This window comes from Schistocerca nitens, chromosome 4, assembly GCF_023898315.1.
Source record: "Schistocerca nitens isolate TAMUIC-IGC-003100 chromosome 4, iqSchNite1.1, whole genome shotgun sequence".
NCBI lineage: Eukaryota > Metazoa > Arthropoda > Insecta > Orthoptera > Acrididae > Schistocerca > Schistocerca nitens.
Genome location: NC_064617.1, coordinates 801,947,222 through 801,973,026, shown reverse-complemented (window position 1 = coordinate 801,973,026; position 25,805 = coordinate 801,947,222). Strand labels below are relative to the sequence as shown.

Here is a 25,805-nt window from a genome sequence, read left to right as displayed (position 1 = left end):
TTATTTGAAGAGTGCTAATGAATACACACTTTAGCACCTTAAAATACTAACTGCCAACTGAAGGTTTTGGTGTAAGGCACCTGCAGTCTACGGTGGCTCCTTCGATTGTCATTTATCATGAAGGGTAGATCCTGTGGGAGATAAAGGTCTGTCCATAGGTAGTCAAACAGAACACACTTAATTGAAATATGCTCCATCGATGCCTGTGTTCTGTATCTTCCACCTTTCTGAAGAGGAATCCATATGCCAACGGACAATGTCCAACTCTTAGATTTGTATTGGATGATTCTTCAGTTGACTGTGATCAGAAAGAGATAAGCCATCGGAAATTTTGTCGTTGCTGTTCAGGTTCTCCCTGTGAAATATCAGGCAGAAGTCTGCCACAACAAGCAATTTCTGTAAATAAAACAAACAAAAATACGATTAGCGCTGAACTCATCACGCTGACAATTATGGGAATTGCTGTTAGATTAGTTTATACATATATATTAGCAGCAAACAGCTTCTTTGAAAACAGGACACTGCTCCTCTTCTTGAACTGCTCAACGACAATGACTAACGAAGTCCAAATGGAATTAAAACAAGAAGGAACATTTATATTTGCGGTAAACTAGATTGAAAACATTTAAATCCTTACAGGAACAAGTTGAGGAACTCTGAATCAAGTGTACAAGAATAGTTGAAAGAGCACTGGATAGATACACTGAAGAGCCAAAGTAACTGATACACCTGCCTAATATCATGTAGGGCCCCCGCGAGCATGCAGAAGTGTCGCAACACGACGTGGCATCGACTGGACTAATGTCTGAAGTAGGCTGGAGGGAACTGACACCATGAATCCTGCACGACTGTCCATAAATCCGTAAGAGACCAAGGGTGTAGAGATCTCTCCTGAACGACACGTTGCAAGGCATCCCAGATATGCTCAATAATGTTCATGTCTAGGGAGTTTGGTGCCTAACTGAAATGTTTAAACTCAGGAAAGTGTTCCTGGAGCCACTTCGTAGCAATTCTGGACCTGTGGGGTGTCGCATTGTCCTGCTGGAATTGCCGAAGTCCGTCGTAATACGTAATGGACATGAATGGATGCAGGCGATTGGACAGGATGCTTACGTACGTGTCACCTGTCAGAGTCGTATCTAGACGTATTAGGGGTCCCGTATCACTCCAACTGCATACGCTCCACACCATTACACAGCATTCACCAGCTTGAACAGTCGCCTGCTGACTTGTAGGGTCCATGGCTTCATTAGGTTGTCTCTATACCCGTACACATCCATCCGCTCGATACAATATGGAACGAGACTCGTCTGACCAGGCAACATGTTTCCAGTCATCAACAGTCCAATTTCGGTGTTGAAGGGCCCAGTCGAGGTTCAAATGGTTCAAATGGCTCTGAGCACTACGGGTTCAAATGGCTCTGAGCACTGTGGGACTTAACTTCTGAGTTCATCAATCCCGTAGAACTTAGAACTACTTAAACCTAACTAACCTAAGGACAGGACACACATCTATGCCCGAGGCAGGATTAGAATCTGCGGCCGTACCGGTCGCGCGGTTCCAGACTGTAGCGCCTAGAACCACTCGGCCATCCCGGGCGGCCCCATGCGAGGAGTACAGCCTTGTGTCGTGCACTCATCAGAGGTACAAGGGTGGGCCTTCGGCTCCGAAAGCCGACATCGATGACGTTTCGTTGGATGGTTCGCACGTTGACACTTGCTGGCGCAGAATCTGAAGCAGTTTGCGGAACGGTTGCACTTCTGTCACATTGAACGATTCTCTTCAGTCGTCTTTGGTCTTTTTCTTGCAGGATCTTTTTCCGGTTGCAGCGATGTCGGAGATTTACTGTTTTACCGACCTTCTGACATTCACGGTGCACTCGTGACATGGTCTTACGGGAAAATCCCCACTTCATGGGTACATCGGAGGTGCTGTGTCCCATCGCTCGTGCGCCGACTGTAAAAACGCCACGTTGAAACTCACACAAATCTTGATATCCTGCCGTTGTAGCAGCACTAACCGATCTAACAACTGCGCTAGACACTTGTTGTCTTATATAGCCGTTGCCGACTGCAGCGCCGTATTCTGCCTGTTTACATATCTCTGTATTTGAATACGCATGGCTATAGCAGTTTCTTTGGCACTTCAGTGTGTGTCCCATACTCATCCCACAGTTCCTTGTTATGGCAAACAAATCTGAATGTGTTTATACCATAACCACCGCCTTCTTTGCGTTCAAAGACATACGCTACTGTCCATTAAAATTGCTACACCACGAAGATGACGTGCTACAGACACGAAATATAACCGACAGGAAGAAGATAGTGTGATATGCAAATGATTAGCTTTTCAGAGCATTCACACAAGGTTGGCGCCGGTGGTGACACCGACAACGTGCTGACATGAGGAATGTTTCCAACCGATTTCTCATAAACAAACAGCAGTTGACCGGCGTTGCCTGGTGAAACGTTGTTGTGATGCCTCGTATAAAGAGGAGAAATGCGTACCATCACGTTTCCGACTTTGATAGAGGTCGGATTGTAGCCTATCACGATTGCGGTTTACCGTATCGCGACATTGCTGCTCGCGTTGGTCGAGATCCAATGATTGTTAGCAGAATATGGAATCGGTGGGTTCAGGAGGGTAATACGGAACGCCGTGCTGGATCCCAACGGACTCGTAGCACTAGCAGTCGAGATGACAGGCATCTTATCCGCATGGCTGTAACGGCTAGTCCAGCCACGTCTCGATCCCTGAGTCGTTTGCGAGACAACAACCATCTGCACGAACAGTTCGACGACCTTTGCAGCAGCATAGACTATCAGCTCGGAGACCATGGCTGCGGTTACCCCTGACGCTGCATCACAGACAGGAGCGCCTACGATGGTGTACTCAACGACGAATCTGGGTGCACGAATGGCACAACTGTGGTGTCACAGCCAGACACCACACTTGCTAGGTGGTAGCTTAAATCGGCCGCGGTCCTGTAGTACAAGTCGGACCCGCGTGTCGCCACTGTTATCGCAGACCGAGCGCCACCACATGGCAGGTCTCGAGAGACTGACGTGAACTCAGCCCCAGTTGTACGGACGACCTAGCAAGGCGCAGTTATCCATATCTGGAGAGAGTCTCAATTGTATTCACCATAGCGATATTTAACGCAAGACGGCGTGAGTTACGCGTGCCCTATCGGCTACCTTATTGTGGACTGGCTGCTCTTGACAGTTCACAACAACAACGTCATTTTTTTGGATGAATCCAGGTTCTGTGTACAGCATCATGATGGTCGCATCCGTGTTTGGCAACATCACTGTGAACGCACATTGGAAGCGTGCATTCGTCATCGCCATACTGGCGTATGGGGTGCCGTTGGTTACACCTCTTGTTCGCATTAACGGCACTTAAACAGTGGACGTTACATTTCAGATGTGTTGCGACCCGTGGCTCTACCCTTCATTCGATCCCTGAAAAACCCTACATTTCAGCAGGATAATGCACGACCGTATGTTGCAGGTCCTGTACGGGCCTTACTGGATACAGAAAATATTCGACTGCTGCCCTGGCCAGCACATTCTCCAGATCTCTCACAAATTGAAAACGTCTGGTCAATGGTGGCCGAGCAACTGGCTCGTCACAATACGCCAGTCACTACTCTTGATGAACTGTGGTACCGTGTTGAATCTGCGTGGGAAGCTGTACCTGTACACGCCATCCAAGCTCTGTTTGACTCAATGCCCAGGCGTATCAAGGCCGTTATTACGGCCAGAGGTGGTTGTTCTGGGTACTGAATTCTCAAGATCTACGCACCAAAATTGCGTGAAAATGTAATCACATGTCAGTTCTAGTATAATATACTTGTCCAATGAATACCCGTTTATCATCTGCATTTCTTCTTGGTGTAGCAATTTTAATGGCCAGTAGTGTAAATAAAAGCGTGCGTGCAGTAGCAAATTTTTCCGCGAGCATTCGAAGATCTTATTGAGTATGTGCTACGCATGCTGCATAGACAGCGAATAAATTGTTGTACAAATAACTGATCATGACAGCACTTTGATCTGAGTAGTCAGATGTTACAAAGTTTACTGTGAGCTCTGGTAGGTAGACGGACGCCAAGGTTTGTTTCCCTTAAAGCTACGTTGAGAGATAGCGAGAAGCATATATCAACCAAGACAGGAGCCACTACAGACGAACTGCTCTTTGCACAATAAACGGATCAGATATAGTTACACCTAACATCATAGTACCCTCCACATCGTCATAAATAGCAATAATCATCCTCAGGAGTTTTAGAAGGAAGAAAGAAAGGAAGATAGGGTTTAATGTCCCTTCGACAGTACGATTATTAAGGAAGAGCCACAAGTTCGGATTACGAAAGAGTGGGAAAGGAACCATTTCGGCAATCGCCAAGAGCGGTTTACGGGAAATCACGGCAATCCTAAATCTGGATTGCTAGACGGGGATCTACCGTCATTCTCCCGAATGCGAGTCCAACGTGTTGTGCTGACCAAAGCGCCACCCCACTTGCCAGGAGCTTTAGAAGATTCCATGTCTTCACTAGAAAAGTATACAGTGCCTCCCTATTGACTATGTTAAATATTTCATTAAGGTCGATGAAGGTAATAAACAAGGGGATCATCTGCTAGAGGTATTTTCATGTATTTACAGAAGTGTGAAGGTCATTGCAACTGTAGATCGCTGAGATCGTAACCCAGGCTTGCTACGTTTACGTGGGACTCAACTTCCGGAAGACGAAAACCGAATTTCGGAAACAGTTTTTCCCTTTACATGTTAAGGGCTGAAACGGTTTTGCTAGACCTGTCAAATATCGGTTTTGCAACCGTCAGTTGCTTTACGCTCTGGAAATCAGCTGTTATGATTTCTGATTTAGTCGGTACGGAGACTGTTTCTCGTCAATTAAATATCGAAGGTAGAAAAAAATAGCATGATGTAATCTGATATCGCAAGCACATTTCAAAAATAGTTATACGTTTACATCGGAGCGAAAATCGAAGAAGGTAAGTAATATCCAGCAGCTAGAAAAGCATTTTCAAAATGGATACTGGAACAACTGCGCTACTAGGAAATCGGTTAACTAAATCCCGTTTTGGGAGTCCCATGTAAACGTAGTAATTGAGACTCAGGGTACAGACGCTCGGCAAGCCCAACACCACACGGGAAAACGCTCTTCCGACGCTACTCAACAGTGAAATCTGCCGTAGCAACTGCAGACACCGCATTCGCCTTTACAGTTGTGTACTGTAAGTAGGCTGTTTAGGTTTTTTTATTGATAACGCCACCTCAGTATGAAAATCACCGGCTGTGCCGTGTGCAGTCTGTGGCTGCTTTGCATTGTTGTAATACTCAACCATTGTAGTGTTAGGCAGCTGGCTGTGAACAGCGCGTAGCGCTGGGCAGTTGGAGGTGTGCCGCCAGCAGTGGTGGATGTGGGGAGAGAGATGGCGCAGTTTTGTAATTTGTCATGATATCAAGGTAAATACATTGTTTGTTCTCTATTAATATCTTTCATTTGCTAACTATCCCTATCAGTAGTTAGTGCCTTCCATAGTTTGAATCTTTTATTTAGCTGGCAGTAGTGGCGCTCGCTGTATTGCAGTAGCTTGAGCAGCGAAGATTTTTGTGAGGTAAGTGATTTGTGAAAGAGATAGTTTAATGTTAGTCAGGGCCATTCTCTTCTAGAGATTTTGAAAGTCAGATTGCGTTGCGCTAAAAAAAAAATATTGTGTGTCAGGTTAAGCACAGTCTTGTAAAATTGTTAAAAGGGGACGTTTCATATGTCGACCCTTAGCCTAGGATACCTCACTGGAATCTTCTGATTTTTTCTTATAGTTTGTGTAATTAGTGTAGCTTTTGTTTATTGCTAGCGCGTAATTGTAGAGAGAATTTCCATTGTAGTTGTAGTTTTTCATTGTTGTACAGTAAAACAGTTGTGGTATGCATGTAGATTTGCACCAAGTATTTCGCAGCTGCAATTAACTAGATATTATTTTCAGTGTTATGTTAATGTGTTCTCTTATTTTTGCTCTTCAAATTGAGTTTTTCTGTGTTGTCGTGTGAAATACTGTGACAATAATGGCGTGTGAAAAACGTAACACTAGGCTCCAAAGTAAATTGAGAAATGACAGTGAAGACGAAAGCAATATGTTAGCGCCGCAGTATAATGAATTAACTAATGTTAATAGTAGTAATTTGGTAATTGCGCATAGGGAAATGGAGCGGGTTTCAAACAATGGCGTGGACAGTGAAACAATTAGTGAAGAGGGAAGCATTATCGATCGATCGGTCGGCAATAGCTCGGCTCAGGAATCCGAAATGACGCGACACGATCTCGCAAATACTGTAGATTCAGGTTTTGGATCCTCACCGTTTTCTCAAATAAGTCAAGACACATTTTCTGCTTGTCAAAATGTGAATGTTTCCGGTGCAAATTCACTGCCGAAAAGCACTGAGGAACATGTTCCAGACACCAGTGCATTGTTATTACAATTAATACAACAAATGGGACAAACACAACAAAAGCTTCAAAAGTTAGACACAATGGAACAAAATCTTCGAAAGTTAGACACAGTGGAACAAAATCTCAAAAAGTTAGACACCACACTTGAACAAACACGTGAGGATTTAACTAATGAGTTACATCACATTGAATCGAAATGTCAAAAAGTCTGTAATGACGTAAAAACACAAATTTGTGAGCATTTCCAACCTATTTTTTCGCGTCATGAAAATGCACTACAGAATCACGAAGCAGCCATAAAAGAACTGCAAACTACTGTTCATGAAAATCATGAGACCTTGCAAGCTAAATTTGACTCAGTTGCATCTACCGATTCGGTTATGCAACTTGCAAAAACTCAGGAAAACTTGAAGGACACAGTAGATTCGATTTCAAAACAAATGGACACTCTGAAACTTGGTTCAGAAAAACACACTGAGGAAATGTGTTCACTATCGGAGAAAGTAGGCGAACTTTCGGATCAGGTCACTAACTTATCTACAAAGGTAGATGATGATCTGAATGGCACAAGACCTGTAGCCTTCACTGACACAGAAGAGTATGAACAAATTAGAAAATTCAAACAAAATCAAAATCAAATCAATACACAGTACAAAAGAGAAATCCGCGAAGTACAAGATCAGCTGACACAGGTAATACAAGAATTACGTATTTCAGAGGACACTCGCGCCCCAACACGGGAAGAGGGACTTAGAAATACGGAACAGCCACAAAATAATAACACAGGGCATTTCGGAAGTTATGAAAGAAACTGGCAAGGCACACCGAATTTTGAGATGGAACCGCCGACACGACGTAACAATGACCGATATGCGACTCGCCGACATGATGACTTTGACTATAAGCTGTTCATTACTACACGTAAATTCAAAACGTTTAAAAATTCTGCCAACGACATTCATCCACAAGCGTGGCTCGATCAATTCTCTCATTGTTTTCCCCCTAACTGGTCATTAGAACACAGATTAGAATTTATGTGTGGCTATTTAGAGAATGAACCAGCTGTAAGAATGCGTTCGGTCATTCACGATTGTCATAGTGAAGGAGAATTTTACCATGCCTTCCTCTCAGCATATTGGTCTCAAACCACACAAGACCGAGTAAAACATGGCATCATAATGATGAAACATTTCGAACAATCTGAATTTTCCAGTATTATGAAATATTTTGAAGACATGTTGCATAAGAATCAGCATCTTTCAAACCCATACAGCCCCTCAGAACTCATCCGCATTTGCTTAATGAAATTACCTGAACATATACGACACATTATTTTGGCAGGACGTTGCAAAGACGACATTGAAGCATTTCAGGGACTCTTACAAGAATTAGAAATTGACACTGACAGTCGCCGGATGCGAAAACAGGAAAACAATCACTACAGGTCACATACGTCACAATTCCGTGACGACAGAAACAAGAACTGGACACGACAAGGCTATTCTCACAACACAAATCGTGACCAAAACAGACACCACCCGTATGACAACCGTTGGCAGAGTAGTAATAGTTACAGAGAAAGATCGCATTTCCGAAGTAATGACTATCACAGAGACAATCAAAGAAACAGACACTGACCCGCACCGCAGGCAGACACCTGCGCCGGCTGGCTCCGAGAAAAATAACATAGACGCTAACCTTGAGAAAAATTCCAGTATTCTTTAACGATGTATACCGCATGATAATTGCATTGTTCAAACTCTGTGTGCTAGGAAGAGCAAAGGTTTACACCACCTTTCTCACGTTAAAACGTTTATTGAGAGATAATGTGCTTTTTTTAACTTGAGGTTTTAATGCAACATTTTGGTTTACTTGAAAATACATTCTGGAGTTTGTGTGACAGCTACTCGACTATATCACGACGCTACTAATGAGTGACAATTCACCTTGTTGCTTTTGCGGTGTATCTGTTTTATATCTGCACAGTTTCTCTGAATTCTTCTGGAAAGTAAAACATGTTTTAGTAGTAACTTTTGTGGTATAGCAACAATGAGGCAGCCTTTTCCGTAACACAACAATACGTTACAGTACAGTACATTCTTCATCACAACAATAAGCGTAATAACTAAGATATCTATACGCAAAGCATTTCACTTTTGTGTATCATGAGGTAAGTACATTGACTTCTGCAGAACTTAGCTTTCGGAGGACGATAACTACGACACTTCCACAGAGATTATGTTGCGACAAGACGCACAGTTTAGCGCTACAGTACACGCATTTGAGTGATTAATCTTATACTTAAAACACTTACTTTTAAAGATTTTTTAATTACAAAGAAGGTTTTCCGTGATACATTTCATTCCATTGCTGTAATCTGTAACACCTGAGGGTATAATTACATTAATCCTCAGGGGGGTACACGCTTACTTTGTGTACCATGTGTGTGGCAACCACAAGGAACCCTAGCTAATATGGTATTTGCTTATACAACTTTACACATCGGTACCATATTTCTCCAACACAGTATTACACAGCTATCAGATCATTTAACTGAGAGAGACAAACATTTTTTTTACTACGTCAGTGACAGATGTTTACGTAATTACACAGTTGAATAACTTCATACGTATGAAATTGTATTTTGTCTGTACTTTGTAAACTGTTCATATTTTTTCGGAACCATTGTGATACAATGTGAGCTTTGAATGATGTGTTTGGTATGGAATCATGATTTTAAAGTACGTTTGAGGCAGATGACACTTTTGAAATGAGCAGAGAATTTTTTTTAGGTTTTGAAACTATTGGAGGAAGCTACGACGATTTTGAGATTTGACTGAGGTGTTATGATGTTATTTTTACGACGACGATGTGTATTATGCTGCTGAGGTATGTTTATGGTCAAGAAGCTGATGCTATATGAGTTATTTGATTATGCTACGTATTTATTAACAGGAAATATTGAAGAAGCGTCGACGAATTTGTATATGTGTAATAAGGTAAGGAGTAATGAATAGTGATTAGGGCACTCTGATTTGTGGAAAAGGTTGTTGGAAACCAAGAATCGTACTTTAAGAGTTATGAAATGTGTGTAAATGCGTGAATGTATCACAATGCTGACGAATATTTTTTTTGGACACTTACATTTATAGGATTTTGTTTCTACAGATTTGCAACACTAATTCTTGACCTGTGAAACATTTTTATATCAGAATGCCACTGTAGCGCAAACTGCTGTCGTAAATATTTCCGTACGAAAGTTAAGTGACCACCTGCACGTAATGCGTCGCGGGCACCCACCAGGCCGACAGCCGCCCGAAAAAAAAAAAAAGCCATTAGCCTTTTTCAGCGGCACAGGTAAAAAAAAAAAAAAAAAGGGAGGCCATTACCCTTCCTTTGTAGAGAGCATCGCAAAAACGACAGGGTCGAACTTGAAAACGATGAGAAACATTTCACGGCTATTGTCGTGCTAATTGAGAGAAATGCCATATGGCTAGTGAATGACGTTTCACGCCTTGCTTTGCCCATTTTGTTTAATATCTAGTTTCTAGCTGCACTGCAGCATTGGTAAAAATAAAATTTTATAGATGTATTAATGTAAATATTTTCTGTCTACAGATCGAGTAAATAAAAAAAAAACGAAGGAGCATAAAAAAAAATATTTCACTTCACAGGAATTGCATACGGAATTTTCTTTTCAACTACTGGGTAATTTTTTTTGGTAGAATAACTTTTTGTGGTGCACCACTTTAATTACTTAGACATTAAGATGTGATTATACATTTCCCTTATCTGCATTGTTGTCTTTACTGTAATATTTTTCTGCTTGAGCGTTGTCATGTTTAGATATAATTTATTGCTTTTGCTTCTGCTGTTTGCCAGGCATAATGTTACTGAATTTGACTTTGTATTACGCTGTTAAGCCAGTTTTACTAATGATTATTTTATTGTTTGCTGCGCATTGCCTCATATTAGTTGTAATGTTGAATTGCTTGGTAATTTAGATTTACTGTAGCTTGCTTTGCCAGTTTGAAATTTTTGTCATTGATGTTGATTGTTTTATGTGATGCTGCATTGCCTCGTCCCTTGGTATATATATCTGAGCTCAGTAGATTTAAGTTAGCTTAAGAGGGGGTAGACTATATAAGAAACTAACTATGATGAATTGGAAGCAATGCATTGACAAGGTATATAAAAAAAAGATTTGGGCCTAAATGAGTATTGTACAATGAGCCATATTTATTTTGAAAGACTTATGGTTGGAATACAGAAAAGAGGTACAGATAGGACTTTTTGGGAATAATGATGAACACAGGGAGATCTCCAAGAACAAAAAAGGTTTTGTTCGCACAATACTGCAGTACCAAAAGTTACACTGAAAACGAACCCTATCCATTCCTTTTGTGTCAGCCCTCTATGTGTTTGTGTACCCTTGTGTATTTGTGTTTTTCCTGTCTTTATGTGTTTAGCTGATTAGAGCTATGTTGTAGAATTTTTCTAATACTATGTTATTTACTTGGTAAATTCTGTTTTGTTGCTCATATGTGGAGGTGATGTTTCAAAAGTTATTCTGATCTTTATGTAAGTACTTATGTCATTATTTTTGTAACACTGATGTATATGTTTATTTCTATTCTTTTGTAAAGCCCCTATTACTACGAATGTTATCTCTACTATTATGTTTTTAATGATGTTTTCTGTACCCTTGTAATTGTATTCTTATGTTATAAAATTGTAATTGACACCAGGTCATCAAATTAAGTAACTTGTAAGTTACATTTCACTGCACACGTTTCTGTTGGTCATAGTATATGGACAATATGTGAGAAGTAGGAACTGATAGTGTTTGCACATGTGTTAATAATTCAGCAAGGGACTGGATAACCGCATTGCTGGTTCTAAGGACAATTCCACAATCTTTGTGAGTGCACAAGTGGTGGTTTATGGACTTGCTATATTATCCGCAAGACTCTTCATTGGTGATTGTGCACCTGCACAGTCGCAACAGATGGCTGCTGGCCGTCTCTACAAGGACTACAGTGGGTCTGCGTCTTTGCTGACTCACCAGTACCATTATCTCTACAAGGACTGCAGTGGGTCTGCACCTTTGATGACTCACCAATACCATTATTTCTACAAGGACTGCAGTGGGTCTGCACCTCTGGTGGCCCACCAATACCGTAATCTCTACCAGGACTACAGTGGGTCTGCTCTGTGATGACCTACCCACCAATACTCTTCAAAACTTCGACTGACTCCGCTGTGGGTTTGCTCTCTTGTGGCCCATTACCTGCCTGCATGTCAAGAGTCAGCACTGTCTTTCCGTTGGAAGGACAACACTACTTCTTCAAGACTGCATGGAAATCCACTACGTCTGTGTGCATTGTCTTTTACTGCTCAGACTTTGAGAAAAACACTGCAGTGTGATGAATGATCAGGACTGTCTTTAGGGACTGTGAGAAAATTTTAGCTTTTGACCAACATTGTATCAATAAGTGTGTGCATTTGATTTATTTGTTATTGTAATTACGATTATGAAAAATTTTAACAAATATGTATTGCCCACTGCCCAACCCAATTTGTAAAATTTTTTGTGGGGAGCATGGCGGCTATGTAAGTAGGCTGTTTAGGTTTTTTTATTGATAACGCCACCTCAGTATGAAAATCACCGGCTGTGCCGTGTGCAGTCTGTGGCTGCTTTGCATTGTTGTAATACTCAACCATTGTAGTGTTAGGCAGCTGGCTGTGAACAGCGCGTAGCGCTGGGCAGTTGGAGGTGTGCCGCCAGCAGTGGTGGATGTGGGGAGAGAGATGGCGCAGTTTTGTAATTTGTCATGATATCAAGGTAAATACATTGTTTGTTCTCTATTAATATCTTTCATTTGCTAACTATCCCTATCAGTAGTTAGTGCCTTCCATAGTTTGAATCTTTTATTTAGCTGGCAGTAGTGGCGCTCGCTGTATTGCAGTAGCTTGAGCAGCGAAGATTTTTGTGAGGTAAGTGATTTGTGAAAGAGATAGTTTAATGTTAGTCAGGGCCATTCTCTTCTAGAGATTTTGAAAGTCAGATTGCGTTGCGCTAAAAAAAAAAAATATTGTGTGTCAGGTTAAGGACAGTCCTGTAAAATTGTTCAAAGGGGACGTTTCAGTACCTGTAGAATGAAGATGGCATTGGGCATTTCCGGCAGGACAGTACCCTTACCCCAACATTTTAATTAATGGCTGTAGAGCAAAATACGTGTAAGGCAAATCATTGGGCTAAAGAAACGTATTTGGCTGTCAACAGAGAAATACGTGAAGCCTTCAATGAATTGTGTAGGAGAATCTTTCCAGACGATCTCTCACAAAACGCAAAGAAACTCAGGACATATGTAAAGGTAGTCAGTGGCATCAAAGTTAGTATCCATATACGTATGAGAGGCACACGAAATGAAATTGTTGGTACTAGAGCAAAACCGGAAATTCTAAACTCCGTTTCTAAAAGTACCTTTACAGACAAAAAGATCCTGTAGTACAGCTCTAGTTTAACTGTTGCACTACTGTGTAGGATACGTGATGTAGATATTCGTGTGACTGGTGTTGAGACACGGCTAAAATTACAAAAATTTGACAAAGGACCAGCTGCCGATGAAATCCTTATCAGATTCTGTACAGAATTCGCGCCTGAGTTAGTCGCTCTTTTAATATGCGTAGATCCATCAGACAAAAACATTTGCCTAGTTTGAAGAAAATCCAAGTCACGAACGTCCAAAGGACACCAGGTAACAGGGTAGCGGAAGCGGCCCAAAAAAAGCGTCCCATATCTTCACTTCCATCTAATATAGACTCTCAGAACATATTCTGAGCTCAAACATATTGACGCATCTTGAACAAAATGATCTCTTCAGAATTGTATCGCATTACAGCAACCATTGTTATAAAATCGATGACTCGTCCGGTGTACGTTTTCGTTGTGAAACAAAAACACACAATAATAATCGCAAATCAAAGTTTAGGTTAAAAAAACCGAGGTAACAGCTGTACTCTTATATTAACGTAACGGAGATTTCAATAGAAGGGTAAGAACTGCCAACTTACACCTGCCCAGGCAGGATATTTATTTCCTGTAGTAGGCCGACGGTCATTCACCTGCGATTTATTTAAAAAATAGTTCAAATGGCTCTGAGCACTATGCGACTTAACTTCTGAGGTCATCAGTCACCTAGAACTTAGAACTAATTAAACCTAACTAACCTAAGGACATCACACACATCCATGCCCGAAGCAGGATTCGAACTTGCGATCGTAGCAGTCTCTCGGTTCCAGACTGTAGCGCCTAGAACCGCAAGGCCACTCCGACCGGCGCGATTTATTTGCTGAGATGCCTGGTTTTACAGCTTCCAAAAGCGGATCTGTCAACCAAGCAAATAATCGCGGTCCTTTCTGAGTCTGCATCTATATCGCTGGTGTGACAGAATATTAGGGTCACAAGAAGGTATCAAGTGCGATCATATCAGGTGAGAGAACTACCCAAAAATAGTACCTCCATTTCCAGTTCACTATTCAGGCAAGATTTGACGCTGGTGTTCGCGAGAAAGATATTCAAAGTGAACTAGAGTTCCACCAAGCTATAACCACATATGTGCTCAGGGTATATGTCACAAATACAGCGTACACTGGCGCAGGTGGAGGAAGCAGACACCTATTAACCAATTATTGACTTTCTCGGGCCACAAGCTCACTCGAAATCTGGCTTGCTGACTATTTACTATTGTAACTATCATTGCTATCAATTGTGTTGTCTTTGGCGAAATAGGTTTCATCCGAGAAAACCTCACATGCAAGGGGCTAAGGATCGACTGTAGGGTGCTGCATCATACATTGGCTTAGCATGAAGCAAATTCCACAGTTACCAGGCGTTGGAGCTTACATTTACTTTGAATGGTAGAGCTGTAACTGCCATTTCTGCATCTCTTTCCTCACAGCACTGTGCATGACAGCCGTTTCACGTGCAACGGATCGAGTGGAGATTATAGGCATCTCATTCACCTGGGTTTCCTCTCAGGTTGGGAGTCCTCACAGTAAGGTGTCCTCCATGGTAGACCAATTATGGTACCATTTGACCTGTTTCCCACACCTGTTGGGCCTGGCTGGGGAAAATGGTGTATGTTGGAAGTCTCCTGCATGGGATTTGACTCAATACAACCAGTCCACTTCCATTCAGTTGCCATTTGGTTGTCCGAAGTACACAATTGCGATTCTTATTTACATTACTGACATCTTTGATAATCTTTGGAGGTCAACAATGTTTGCACGATTTCGAAAACTGCTGGTACCTGGATCCCTGTTTATCAGTCTTCAAGACTATTATAAGAACAGAGTGGCTGAGTGGCAAGAGGGCAACCCCAAAGTTGTAAAAAGGATTACCAAAGGATGTCCACAAGGCTCTATCAGCGGACCTATCTTCTGGGGTACCACAATTGAACCGCTCTTGAATTTAATCGAGGGAGATGGACGTTCTGAGGGAATCACTGAGTATGCTAACAACCTGTTAGTTGTGATATCAGCCAACACAAGAGCAGTGAGGGAAAACAAGGCCAGTGGTATGCTACACACAATACAAGAATGGCGCAACCAAAACTAATTATCCACAGCAACACAAAAACAGTGTACATAATGCTTGAAAGTTCACCACAAAGACACCTGGTCTTTAAAATAAACAACACAAACATAAAACGCAAAGGTATAACTAGATATCTTGGGGTAGACATTGACGAACGACATAGCTTCAACGAAAACATACGACTAATCACAAACAATGCCGATAGTATACTTCACAAGCTAGTAACATTAAATTCGACACGATACAGACTACCGCTCTCATTCATAAGAATGAATCACTGAGCACTTTACGAGTCGGTATTGTGCTTTGCAGCTAGCACATGGGCACATAGACTCGCTTTCGTCACAAACAGAATCACCGTTAGGTGGGGGCAAAGAAGTGTGATACTTAGACTATCTGGGGCGTTCAGCACCACATCAGTCGATTCACTGTATGTGTTGCTTGGAATATACCCGATCTATATTACCATCAGATACTGGGCTGTAACGTACTGGCTGAAGAAGGGCAGACCTGAGAGAGTGTCGCAGACCACTAGGCAGCACACAGAAGACAGGCACCGACTAAAGAATTGGCTTGTGGAGGCTTGGCAAAAAGAATGGGACCAGAGTGATAACGGCCGTCGAGTCTGTTCATTTTTCCCCAAGGTCAGGGAGTGGTTACAGTTGCGCCATGTCAACCCCAGCCGAGGGTTGATTCGTTTTGTGACCGGACATGCTCCTTATCCCACGCATTTGCAGCGCATGTCGCTTTCAGAAAGCAATCGTTGCACATGCGGGATTTGATTCCCCAGAACACTTCCTTTTGAAATGCCTTGGATATAGGCACTTACGTAATAGCGTAGAACACATAACGGAAACAACACTATACGATACGCTAAGGAATCCAGATATATGGACAGAGTTGAAGGCAATCGCCAACAACATCTAAAAAGCAGAACATGTCATACACAAACAGACTCATCAATAAATGGTTCAAATGGCTCTGAGCACTATGGGACTCAACTGCTGTGGTTATAAGTCCCCTAGAACTTAGAACTACTTAAACCTAACTAACCTAAGGACAGCACACAACACCCAGCCATCTCGAGGCAGAGAAAATCCCTGACCCCGCCGGGAATCGAACCCGGGAACCCGGGCGTGGGAAGCGAGAACGCTACCGCACGACCACGAGATGCGGGCTGACACATCAATACAGAAGGCGCAGAAGACGAAGACAGGCTGACATAGACAACTCGAGTAGCTCCAGTACTGTCGATGAAACGAGTGACAGTGACAACACTGCCATAACATAGACAAACCTATAGAAAATAAAACACGCAAAATATGCACAACTATTCACGTGAATATTAATAAAATATTGCAGTTTATATCTTATTATGAATGATTCTAATTAAAAGAAAGAATAATTAGCATAGTCCATGGATAGATAGTGTTCTATAATCCACGTTAAACCTGTACCCAACATAATTCCATAAATGAACACATCATTGTAAATGTAATAATATAAATCTAATATAAATTTGATATAAAGTAAGCAAGCAAAATCAAACAGCGTAAATAGACAACAGAAACAGGTCATGCACTTGCGCAGTTATAAAAAAATTAATGGGTTCATTAGTTAAATAAGTACTAGTTTTATTCTACAAAAATGTTTTTACAAGATTAATAACAGGTTAGTTGTGGCTTGTTATTTCTCCTACACCTGTGTAGGAACAGTATATAACTTAATTAGATTACATAGAGGCAGGATATTCTTCCAAAGACATGTAGAATTTGTTTACTAAATAACCTAACAGTAATAGTAGTTGTTATGTAATCTAACAAACATTACATAGAGGCAGGATATTCTTCCAAAGGCATGTAGAATTTGTTTACTAAATAACCTAGTAGTAATAGTAGTTGTTATGTAATCTAACAAACATCAACTTTCACAGCACTCTAACAAACAACACCGATATAGACTAGACCCGCTTGGACTGAACAAATCGAGTTTTCACATACAAAGACGTTCATGTGGATAATTACTAAAGTGGGTAGCACCACAAGTGGACGCTGGACTTGAAATTCAATACCAAATCCCTTAAAGAAGTGGTATTCGTGAAGGTACATCTGTATCTACCCTTGCTTGTCTTCTTTTAGTCTCTTCTTAAATTATAGCATTAATTTACAATTTCCTACTTCCGAATTCCTGTATTTTTCTTTAAAAAGTAAGTGTAATTGCTGTAAATAAATAAAAGATTACATCAAAGTGCAGACAAAAGAGCTCCACGTACCCACCTGCACTTGGTGCTGTATGAGCAACAGTGCCCGAGGCCTCAACTGCGTAGCACAATTTGTCTGCACAGTGCTGGCCGTGGGTACTGGCTAAGAGCTCTGCGTGGAGCACTACGGCCTGCATAAAGTATTACGATGGCAGGCCCTAGTAGTCATAATGCAGCTTGGCCCAACACAAAAATGAAATCTGCTAACATAGTAACTGACAGCAAAGCCATTTCACTAGGGCTCCACCGATTGTAATCTTCAGCTTGTAGACGCGTCTACAATCTTATAGAGCTTTACTTCAGGACTGGTCATGATGGCGTACACATCAGATTGTGATGATATTGGTTTCAGTGCGGTCTATGACGTAGTTTTAATCCAAACTGTAGAATACGACCTAAATGCTAAAGTCCTTCTTTGAAAGCAATCTTCTTGGGACAGCGCCGCATGGACACATATTAGACATTTAAAAGACTGACTGGCAATAACAAGAAAGACAATGGTTGCTTACTAACATATTACAATGGATAAAAAAAATAGTAAAATGGAAGGGTGTACGTCTACATCTTTTCCTTACGTTTAAATAAAACTATCGTTGACCTGGCATAAAATACCAAATAAAACGAAAATGATCCAAGGAAAATGTTAAACTTTCCTCGATACATGGAGTTGGCGGACCACTAATAAAAGAAGGGAAAGAGTCTGAAACTGTGAGAACAAACAGAATGGATGTTAAAAGTGCTTAAATAAAAGCAAAAGTAATTGAGCGGGCAATCACAGTTGTAAAAATGATTTAGATAATCGTGACTGGCGTGATGACTGACTAAAAAAAGCATAATCCAGTCGCTCTGAGATGCATTAAAATAACGTTTTCAGTAATATGGCAGGAGTTCTGACAACACACAAAATATTAAAACTTTCCTTGCACACTCGTTACTTAAAACAGTGGTCAAATAGTTATCATGTCATCTGCAATGCAGTAGTGGAGTTTACTGTCCTCTCCCTCCTGATGTACGGCTACATGTTTGACTAGATTGGCTAGGCTACAATGTTACCAACTACTAGAGGACTTCATAAAGTAAGTCACACGCATTACGGCAGGCCAAGAAACTGCCACCGCGTCCAGCTCTAAACGTCAAAGTGACAGATACATAACACTATATTTTTGTAAATCCTCGTCGCCAGTTTTGTAATAGCTCAAATGGTTCAAATGGCTCTGAGCACTATGGGACTTAACATCTGAGGTCATCAGTCCCCTAGAACTTAGAACTACTTAAACCTAACTAACCTAAGGACGTCACACACATCCATGCCCGAGGCAGGATTCGAACCTGCGACCGTAGCGATCGCGCGTTTCCAGACTGAAGCGCCTAGAACCGCTCGCCCACACCGGCCGGCTTTTGTAAAGGCCTCGTCGCCACTGCCGTGTAGGCCAAGTTGCCACTGTTGTTACAGAAGACCGAGTTTGTGACTTTGTGAAACGGCTTTTGATGCTGTAACCGGTAAGACTACCACTATTACACAGGTAACAGGATAGGAGAACGAAGGTTCTACAACACTCCAACAAACTAGTACCAAAGTCACGCAATGAGTTAAAAAAATTTACTTATCTTTGTGACTTGTTGAATAATGAAGTCTGTAACACTGCTTGTAATATAGCACCTGCTTGTAATATAGCACAAAAAGGGCCCTCAATGGCAATGGATATGTGCAAATAATAATGGTAGGTAAATAGCAAATGCAATTTACAACAACTATTTGTTCACTTCTAAGTGTTCACTTAACGACGTTCCCTGCCTAAGTCGGCCCTGGACGATGATCTATAACCAAATGGGCGAGAGCTGCTCTTCTATCTTCCGAGTAGGCTTCTGTCCGTTGTCGTCTGGTCATTAGCTAATTGTACTCTACCGGCAATTGGCCAAGGCGAAGTCGATATCTTCATCCTCAGCACCGCCCTTGGCGCTGATGGAACTTGCGCAACTGGAGTATCTCTATGGCACTGACACCGGCTCACATCTTTGCGTATGTGCTGCTTTTGACATAGATATGGCTTGTTCGGACGGCACAACAATTTTTCGACATAGTCACCAACTCTCTGTAAACTACGGTCGGAAGGTTCTAAGAATCGTTCAAATTCTGGATGACTGAAATCCGTCCCTTGGCCAACGAGCCATTCGAGAACCGCTATGTGAACGTCCTCATTGTTGGAAAATTTCTTTCTCTTCCCTCCTCCTCCCCCCCCCCCTCCAAGATCGACATCCCATGGTGCAAGATACGGACTGTATTGTGGATGCTCCCAAACCTCACAGATAAAACGCTGAAACAAGGGTTGTTTAAGGGCACCCGCGAGTGTCGTTCCACTGCCGTGCAGGAGAACAGTGTCTTTGCTTAATGTTCTGTACCTCCTTTTCTTTATGGTATTGTTCAGCAGTGGCAGTGTTGTACAGTATGAATCGGTTTAACGGCTCTGCTCTTTATCATTAACACTGTGTACACATCTTCTTCACCGTAGAAGAAAGCGGTGATCATGATCTTCCCTGCTGATGGCGCGACTTCCCATTTCTTCCACATAGAAGCTCTCTTTTGTCGCAGACGTGAAATAATGGAACCATATCTCATAGCCCCTAATGATGTCCCTTAGGAAATTATTGGTTTCCACGGAGTAACGCTGAAGGATGTAGCCATAAACCTTGCGCCTTTATGGGCAGGTGAGAGTCCTCTCGGTTGTTAAGTGAAGGCCTTCGGCCATTGCATTGTCGGTGGTCAGAGTTAATGCCAGAAATTTGGTATTCTGGGCATACTCTTGACACTGTGCATCTCGGAATCTTAAATTACCTAACGATTTCCGAAATGAACTGTCCCATGCGTCTACTCCAACTACTATTCCGCGTTCAATGTCTGTTAATTTCCGTCATGCGGTCATAATCACGTCGGAAACCTTTTCACATGAATCACCTGAGTACAAATGAGAGCCCGGCCCACGTATTGCCCTTTTATACCTTGTGTACGCGATTCTACCACTATCTGTATACATGAATTGTTGTATCGATAGCTACGATGCCACGGCGTAAATAAAAGTTCTAAAGTTGGCACTACGACAGACACCGACGACAGCGCCATCTAGCAGGCGCTGTTCAGCTCTACGAGCTCCGCTCCAGATTCTGCCCATTTGATCAAGAGCAGACGGCCGGGACACTTCGCTTCAGCTTCGTACCTCATTACTAGTTATGTAACCATGTACTAACTTGTTTTTTTGCACCAGTAAACCACTTTTACTTTCTTGCAGTACCGAGGTGTATTACCTTTTGCGGCTCCTGCTCCTACTCACGCGCCGCCTTCCAGGCGGGACACAAAATGCATATCGCTATCCCATGACTTTCGTCATGTCAGTGAATAAACAGTTCAGCTTGGTGACCTTGTTCGAGTCTGTAAATGCTTTGTAAGTCGTTGAAACTTGCGATGAATTCTCCGGCGTTGGAAGAACAAACGTTAGTGAGGAAATTATGCTTTCGACCACAACCGTATGCCCATAAAACAAATAACAGAAATTATGTGTAATGTACATTCTGATGTCACTAGAGATAGTAGGGTAAAGCATGAACAAAGACGCTATTGATATCAAATTAATTACGCTAATTAGTTACCCCTCCCCCACTAATGACATCATGGGTTTTTCCCACCCAGAATCCGTTAACAACTGCGAGTTTTGATGGATGCCCAAAGAAGAATGCAGGAGATTAGGTGGAAAAATTGAGAGTATCGCAGCTGATTCTGATATGGGGTATGTGGTGGAAGCAGAACTCACATACCCTATTAGTTTGCATGATGTGCTTTCCGATTTGCCACTGTGTCCTGAGAAATTAGTTTTACGGGGAGTCTACACCACAAAACTGATGACAACGCTGGGGAACAAGAAGAGATACATTATTCACTATGGTAATCTCCAGCAGAGTCTCAGATTAGGGGTGAGGCTTGTTAGAATCATCTTTGCAGTCTCCTTCAAGAAATCCCCCTGGTTGGAGGAGTATATCGATTTCAGACTCTGATGGCTTCCGTGACGTGTGACTTTCAAAGAGATTTTTTTAAAAAGTAATGAATAATTCAGTTTTCGGCTAAACAATGGAGGATATGAGAGAAAATCGTTAAATTTTGATTAAAGCCGAATCTGAAATGGGGGGCGGGGGGGAGGGGGGGGGGTGAATGTACACCAAATTTAAAACGCGTCACAATATTCAATGAGAACTTTGTTGCTGTGGAGATGGCGGAGGCTGCAGTAGAGTTCACGAAACCTCTCTATACGGGGATGTGGATACGAGACCTATCGAAATTCCACATGTACCGCTTTCATTATGAGTTTGTAGACCCAACATTTAGCTGATCATAAGTTACTTTATATGGATACAGGGAGCTTCATCTATTGGGTGAATAACTGCGGTCCATTTGAAGTAATGAGGTGCCACAGTGAAGAATTCGACACATCTTCGTATACGGTCGATTCTCCTTACAGTATTGTTTCATAGAACAAGAAGGTTATCGACCTAATGACAGACGAGGCGAATTGGTCACCGATAGTGGAATTTAGAGCTCTGCGAGCAAAAATTTATGTGTCTTGCCAGTTGGAAGGTGCCACTCAGAGACGAGCTAAAGGCATCGTGAGCCCTCTGAGTCGAAGAGTATTTGCTATGCCTGTATGGTAGTATCCACGGTGCTCCACCACAGCCACAGCATATGCTGCGGCAAACTAGTATTCGTATGAGAGGATGTGGGGTGTAAACTGTGCTGCGATCTAAAGTTGGCCTGTCACCTCATGACGAAAAAGGGGTCATTTGTGATGACAGGGCCTGGAACTCTCCCATACTCACACCGTTCACTTGTTGAGAAAGGCGGGGTGGGGGACTCTGGTGAGAGGGAGAGAATGAGACTGGGTGTAAATGTTGCAGTATAGTATTATCCTTTTATCATAGAAAAAGTAATTTTGTGTGTGTGTGTGTGTGTGTGTGTGTGTGTGTGTGGTGTGCTTGTGTGTGCTTGTGTGTGTCATGTAAATATTTATCTATTTATGCACACCATGTGTCCGAAGGTTGTGTACTATATACAGATATAAAGGAGTACATTGTAAAAAAATATCAGCAGACCGTGTGTGTCAACGAAAATTGTACTTGTAAAATATCTGTGCGCTATGGACGTGGACAAAAACTGCAAATCATGTAAGTAGATTAGTCTTTTTTATGTTTCACCTGCCACTAACTGTCCTGGTCTGACTGGTTTTTAAGTGTAGATGTGTATCTAGTTCCCCGTCCTCAAAATTATTATTTTTCAACCAGTGCTCCTATGTGAGCGATCAAGCCAATTGTTGAGATAAACCAATTGTCAACCAGTGGTACAGTGTGTGTTTCAGTGATCAAACCGATCATACAGATAAAAGAATTATCAGCCAATGCTACTGTTCGGTGGACTGTGGATTTATGTAGTTTTTCGTGTAAGAAAGCAACAGTATCTCTGCATTGAAAAAAATTTATGTTAAATTTCTTCTTAAGAATCAAATTGTGTAACTATATCTAAAAAAGTATTGAAGAAATTATTATGTGACATGTGAATAGAAAGAATTGTTTGTGGGAATTGAATAAAAATGAATTCGTTACCACACATCTTTGTTGTTGTTATTTACAGAAAACTTATCCCAATATATATATATATATATATATATATATATATATATATATATATATATATATATTATTCCACCCTGTGTGATTGGAATACCAATTTAATTACTTCGTAATTACCTGTCAATATGCTCTCAGAGCAAGCACACAAAGGTATCCTCACCAAAATTGGTAGTGCGACATCCTTCCACAAATTGTTTAAATAAAGAATATTCCACACTGCCTTCGCTCTGACAAACACTGATATTCTGAGTACACAATTCCAAACTGACAATGCTTTGTAGCGTGAACAAAGTGTTTAAATCAACTGGATGTACAATGTGAAAACCACTCAACAAATTGTGTAACCAACATTTTAGTACCTTAAATTGTTAATGCAATGTGACTGACAATGTATTACTGTCGTGAGATCCTCACAGTTCAGTAGCTCAGTGCTGACTGAGCGATTTCTCCCACCATTTTTTCCTGGGCAGGGGGAGGGGATGGGAGAGAAGGGATGGCGATTGGATGTGGAAGGGGCACATGCCGGCAGGAGAAAACCCAAGACGTCATCAAGGGAAAGGGGTAATTAATTGATCAATTTAAATAATTAGAATAATTATTTTGATATCAGTTTGAAGTCAAAAATATCCTCATTCCAGATTTATCCTACTACTTCTAGGTACGTGGATAATAAATTAGGTTATAACGCCTTAAGAAAATGTAAATTTCGGCTCAGTCGTTTCTGCATTTGGGTCCCTCAAGTAAAACTGAACTATTCATCGTCATCACTGAAAGTTTGTATCAAAGTTGTGGAAACATGCCCTGTTATAAAGTCGGGGATGTTAAGCCTGAATGTGCCAGAAAATTTCAGATTTTTCTGGAAGCCATGCGCAGCCTGTAGCGGACACAGCACGCTGCAGAGTACCTTGATGAGGGCGATGTCGTGTAGCCACGAGTCGTCCACGTCGTAGCCCGGGTGGACGATGGCCGCCTGCAGCTTGTGGCGCGTTCCGCCCTCGTTGAGGCGAGTCGTGCCGGATACCACCGACATTGCTTGCATCTCCCTGTGGTCAAACTCATACAGAACAGTCGCCACTCTTGCTGCTAACGAACAAATAGTAAGTATATCCTGAAATATAGGGTGTTCCAGAAATACACGGCAATATTTCAGGGCGAGGTTCAGCACATGCAGCAGGCAAAAAAGCCTCATATGAACATGGGTCCAGAAGTGGATATTTATTGGGATATCGGACATGGACGTTGGTTATAGCGTACTTCACTAATGGTCCTACGGATTCGCCCTAGCAGTCCGGCAGTCCTGTGGGACGATAGTGTCATGTGATAACGGTCTCTGTGGACCTGACTGGGCTAGAACTACTGTACTTCACGGTGGGCACTACAAACTGCCTTGGCGGACAACAAAGTATAACACAGTTACCATGTTCACCGCTGCTGATGTCGTAAGGTGGGTTCCTGGAGGTACAGGTTAAGCACTGCTGCAGTCGTGTAATGTGGCCAGTCATACATCTGTATGTACTGTTTTCGTCAATAGTGTAATCAGATGCTGAGTATGCATCCATGAATTTCATGTATGGGTTACCAAATGGCAATGCTGTAGAGTTTTGTCGGCTGTACCACGAACAATATGCAGACTGCCCGTGCTCTGACAGGAAGACATTCCAAGAAGTCCACAACCACTTATGTGATCATGGTAGTTTCACACCTTTACCTGGAACAAGAGGACTGCCACGACGCACCACACTTACAACTGAGGACACTATTTGTTGACGCTGCGGGACAGAATCCACACATCAGCACTTGGCGCTCAGGTCGTTAGGCGGATGTCCCTTACTGTATTGTCTGGCGATATCTGCGTGAACAAGAGCTGTATCATACCACCTACAGTACATTCAAGCATTGGCTCATGCGAATTTTCCTGCAAGAGTTATATTTGTCGGTGGTTTATCCAACAACGTGGTATGAGGACCGATTTTCCAGAAATGGGTTATGGACGTATGAGGCAACATTCACACGTGATAGCACCCAAAATTTACATACTCAATATGACCGGGCATATGTCAATCCACATGCAACTGTTGAAATGGCCCATACACAAAGTTTCGCCATCAATGTCTGGTCAGGAATTATGGAGGACCATTTGGTAGGACACTATGTACTTCCCTGCTGTTCGAATGGGTTGAGGTACAGATGGCTCTTGTGCAGAAGGTTGCCTCCTGTGTAGGAAGGTTTTTCACTACAACTCCGGCAACAACTGTGCTTCATGCACGGTGGGGACCCTGCCATTTTTTTTTTGTTCTTGTCCGCTAACACCTGATTCGCTGTTATGCTAATTGCTGTTGTTTGGCCACCAAGCTGAACTGACCGTAGCCTTGAACTTTTTCCTGTGGGCCCATTTAAAACCGTTGGCCTATGCTACACCTTTGGAGGATGAAGCTTCACATTTTTTCCAAGAATTCGGGCTGGAAGCCAAAGAGTACATACAAAACTTGGAGTTTTTGAAAGTGTTCGTGCCTCACTGCGACGATGAGCAGAATCCTGCAAACTGGGAGAGGGTGGGCATTTCCAAAACATCTTATGAAGCAGTCATTCTGAAAGTAAACTGGAGGTTTTTATGTACTAGATAACCTACTTCCATGTCTTATAGTTCTATAAATATTCATTTCCGAACCCATGTTCATACGAATTATCTCATGACCTGAAATATTGCCCTGTATTTTCGGAACACTATGTACGTTTCCATTTTTTCTACATGTATTAAAAAGTAAGCTGTGTACAGTTTAACTGGCGGCTTGCAGAGTATG

At 42.0% G+C, this 25,805-nt stretch overlaps 1 protein-coding gene across 1 annotated transcript in view; it reads right to left on the bottom strand.

Annotated features, from left to right (window-relative positions):
- The window catches only part of LOC126252580 (trypsin-3-like), a 185,516-nt gene that overhangs the window by 37,817 nt on the left and 121,894 nt on the right, over nt 1–25,805 (bottom strand). Inside the window, exon 3 of the mRNA XM_049953481.1 lies at nt 23,909–24,047. Within this exon, the coding sequence (XP_049809438.1) occupies nt 23,909–24,047 (139 nt within the window). The remainder of the gene's footprint in view (nt 1–23,908; nt 24,048–25,805) is intronic.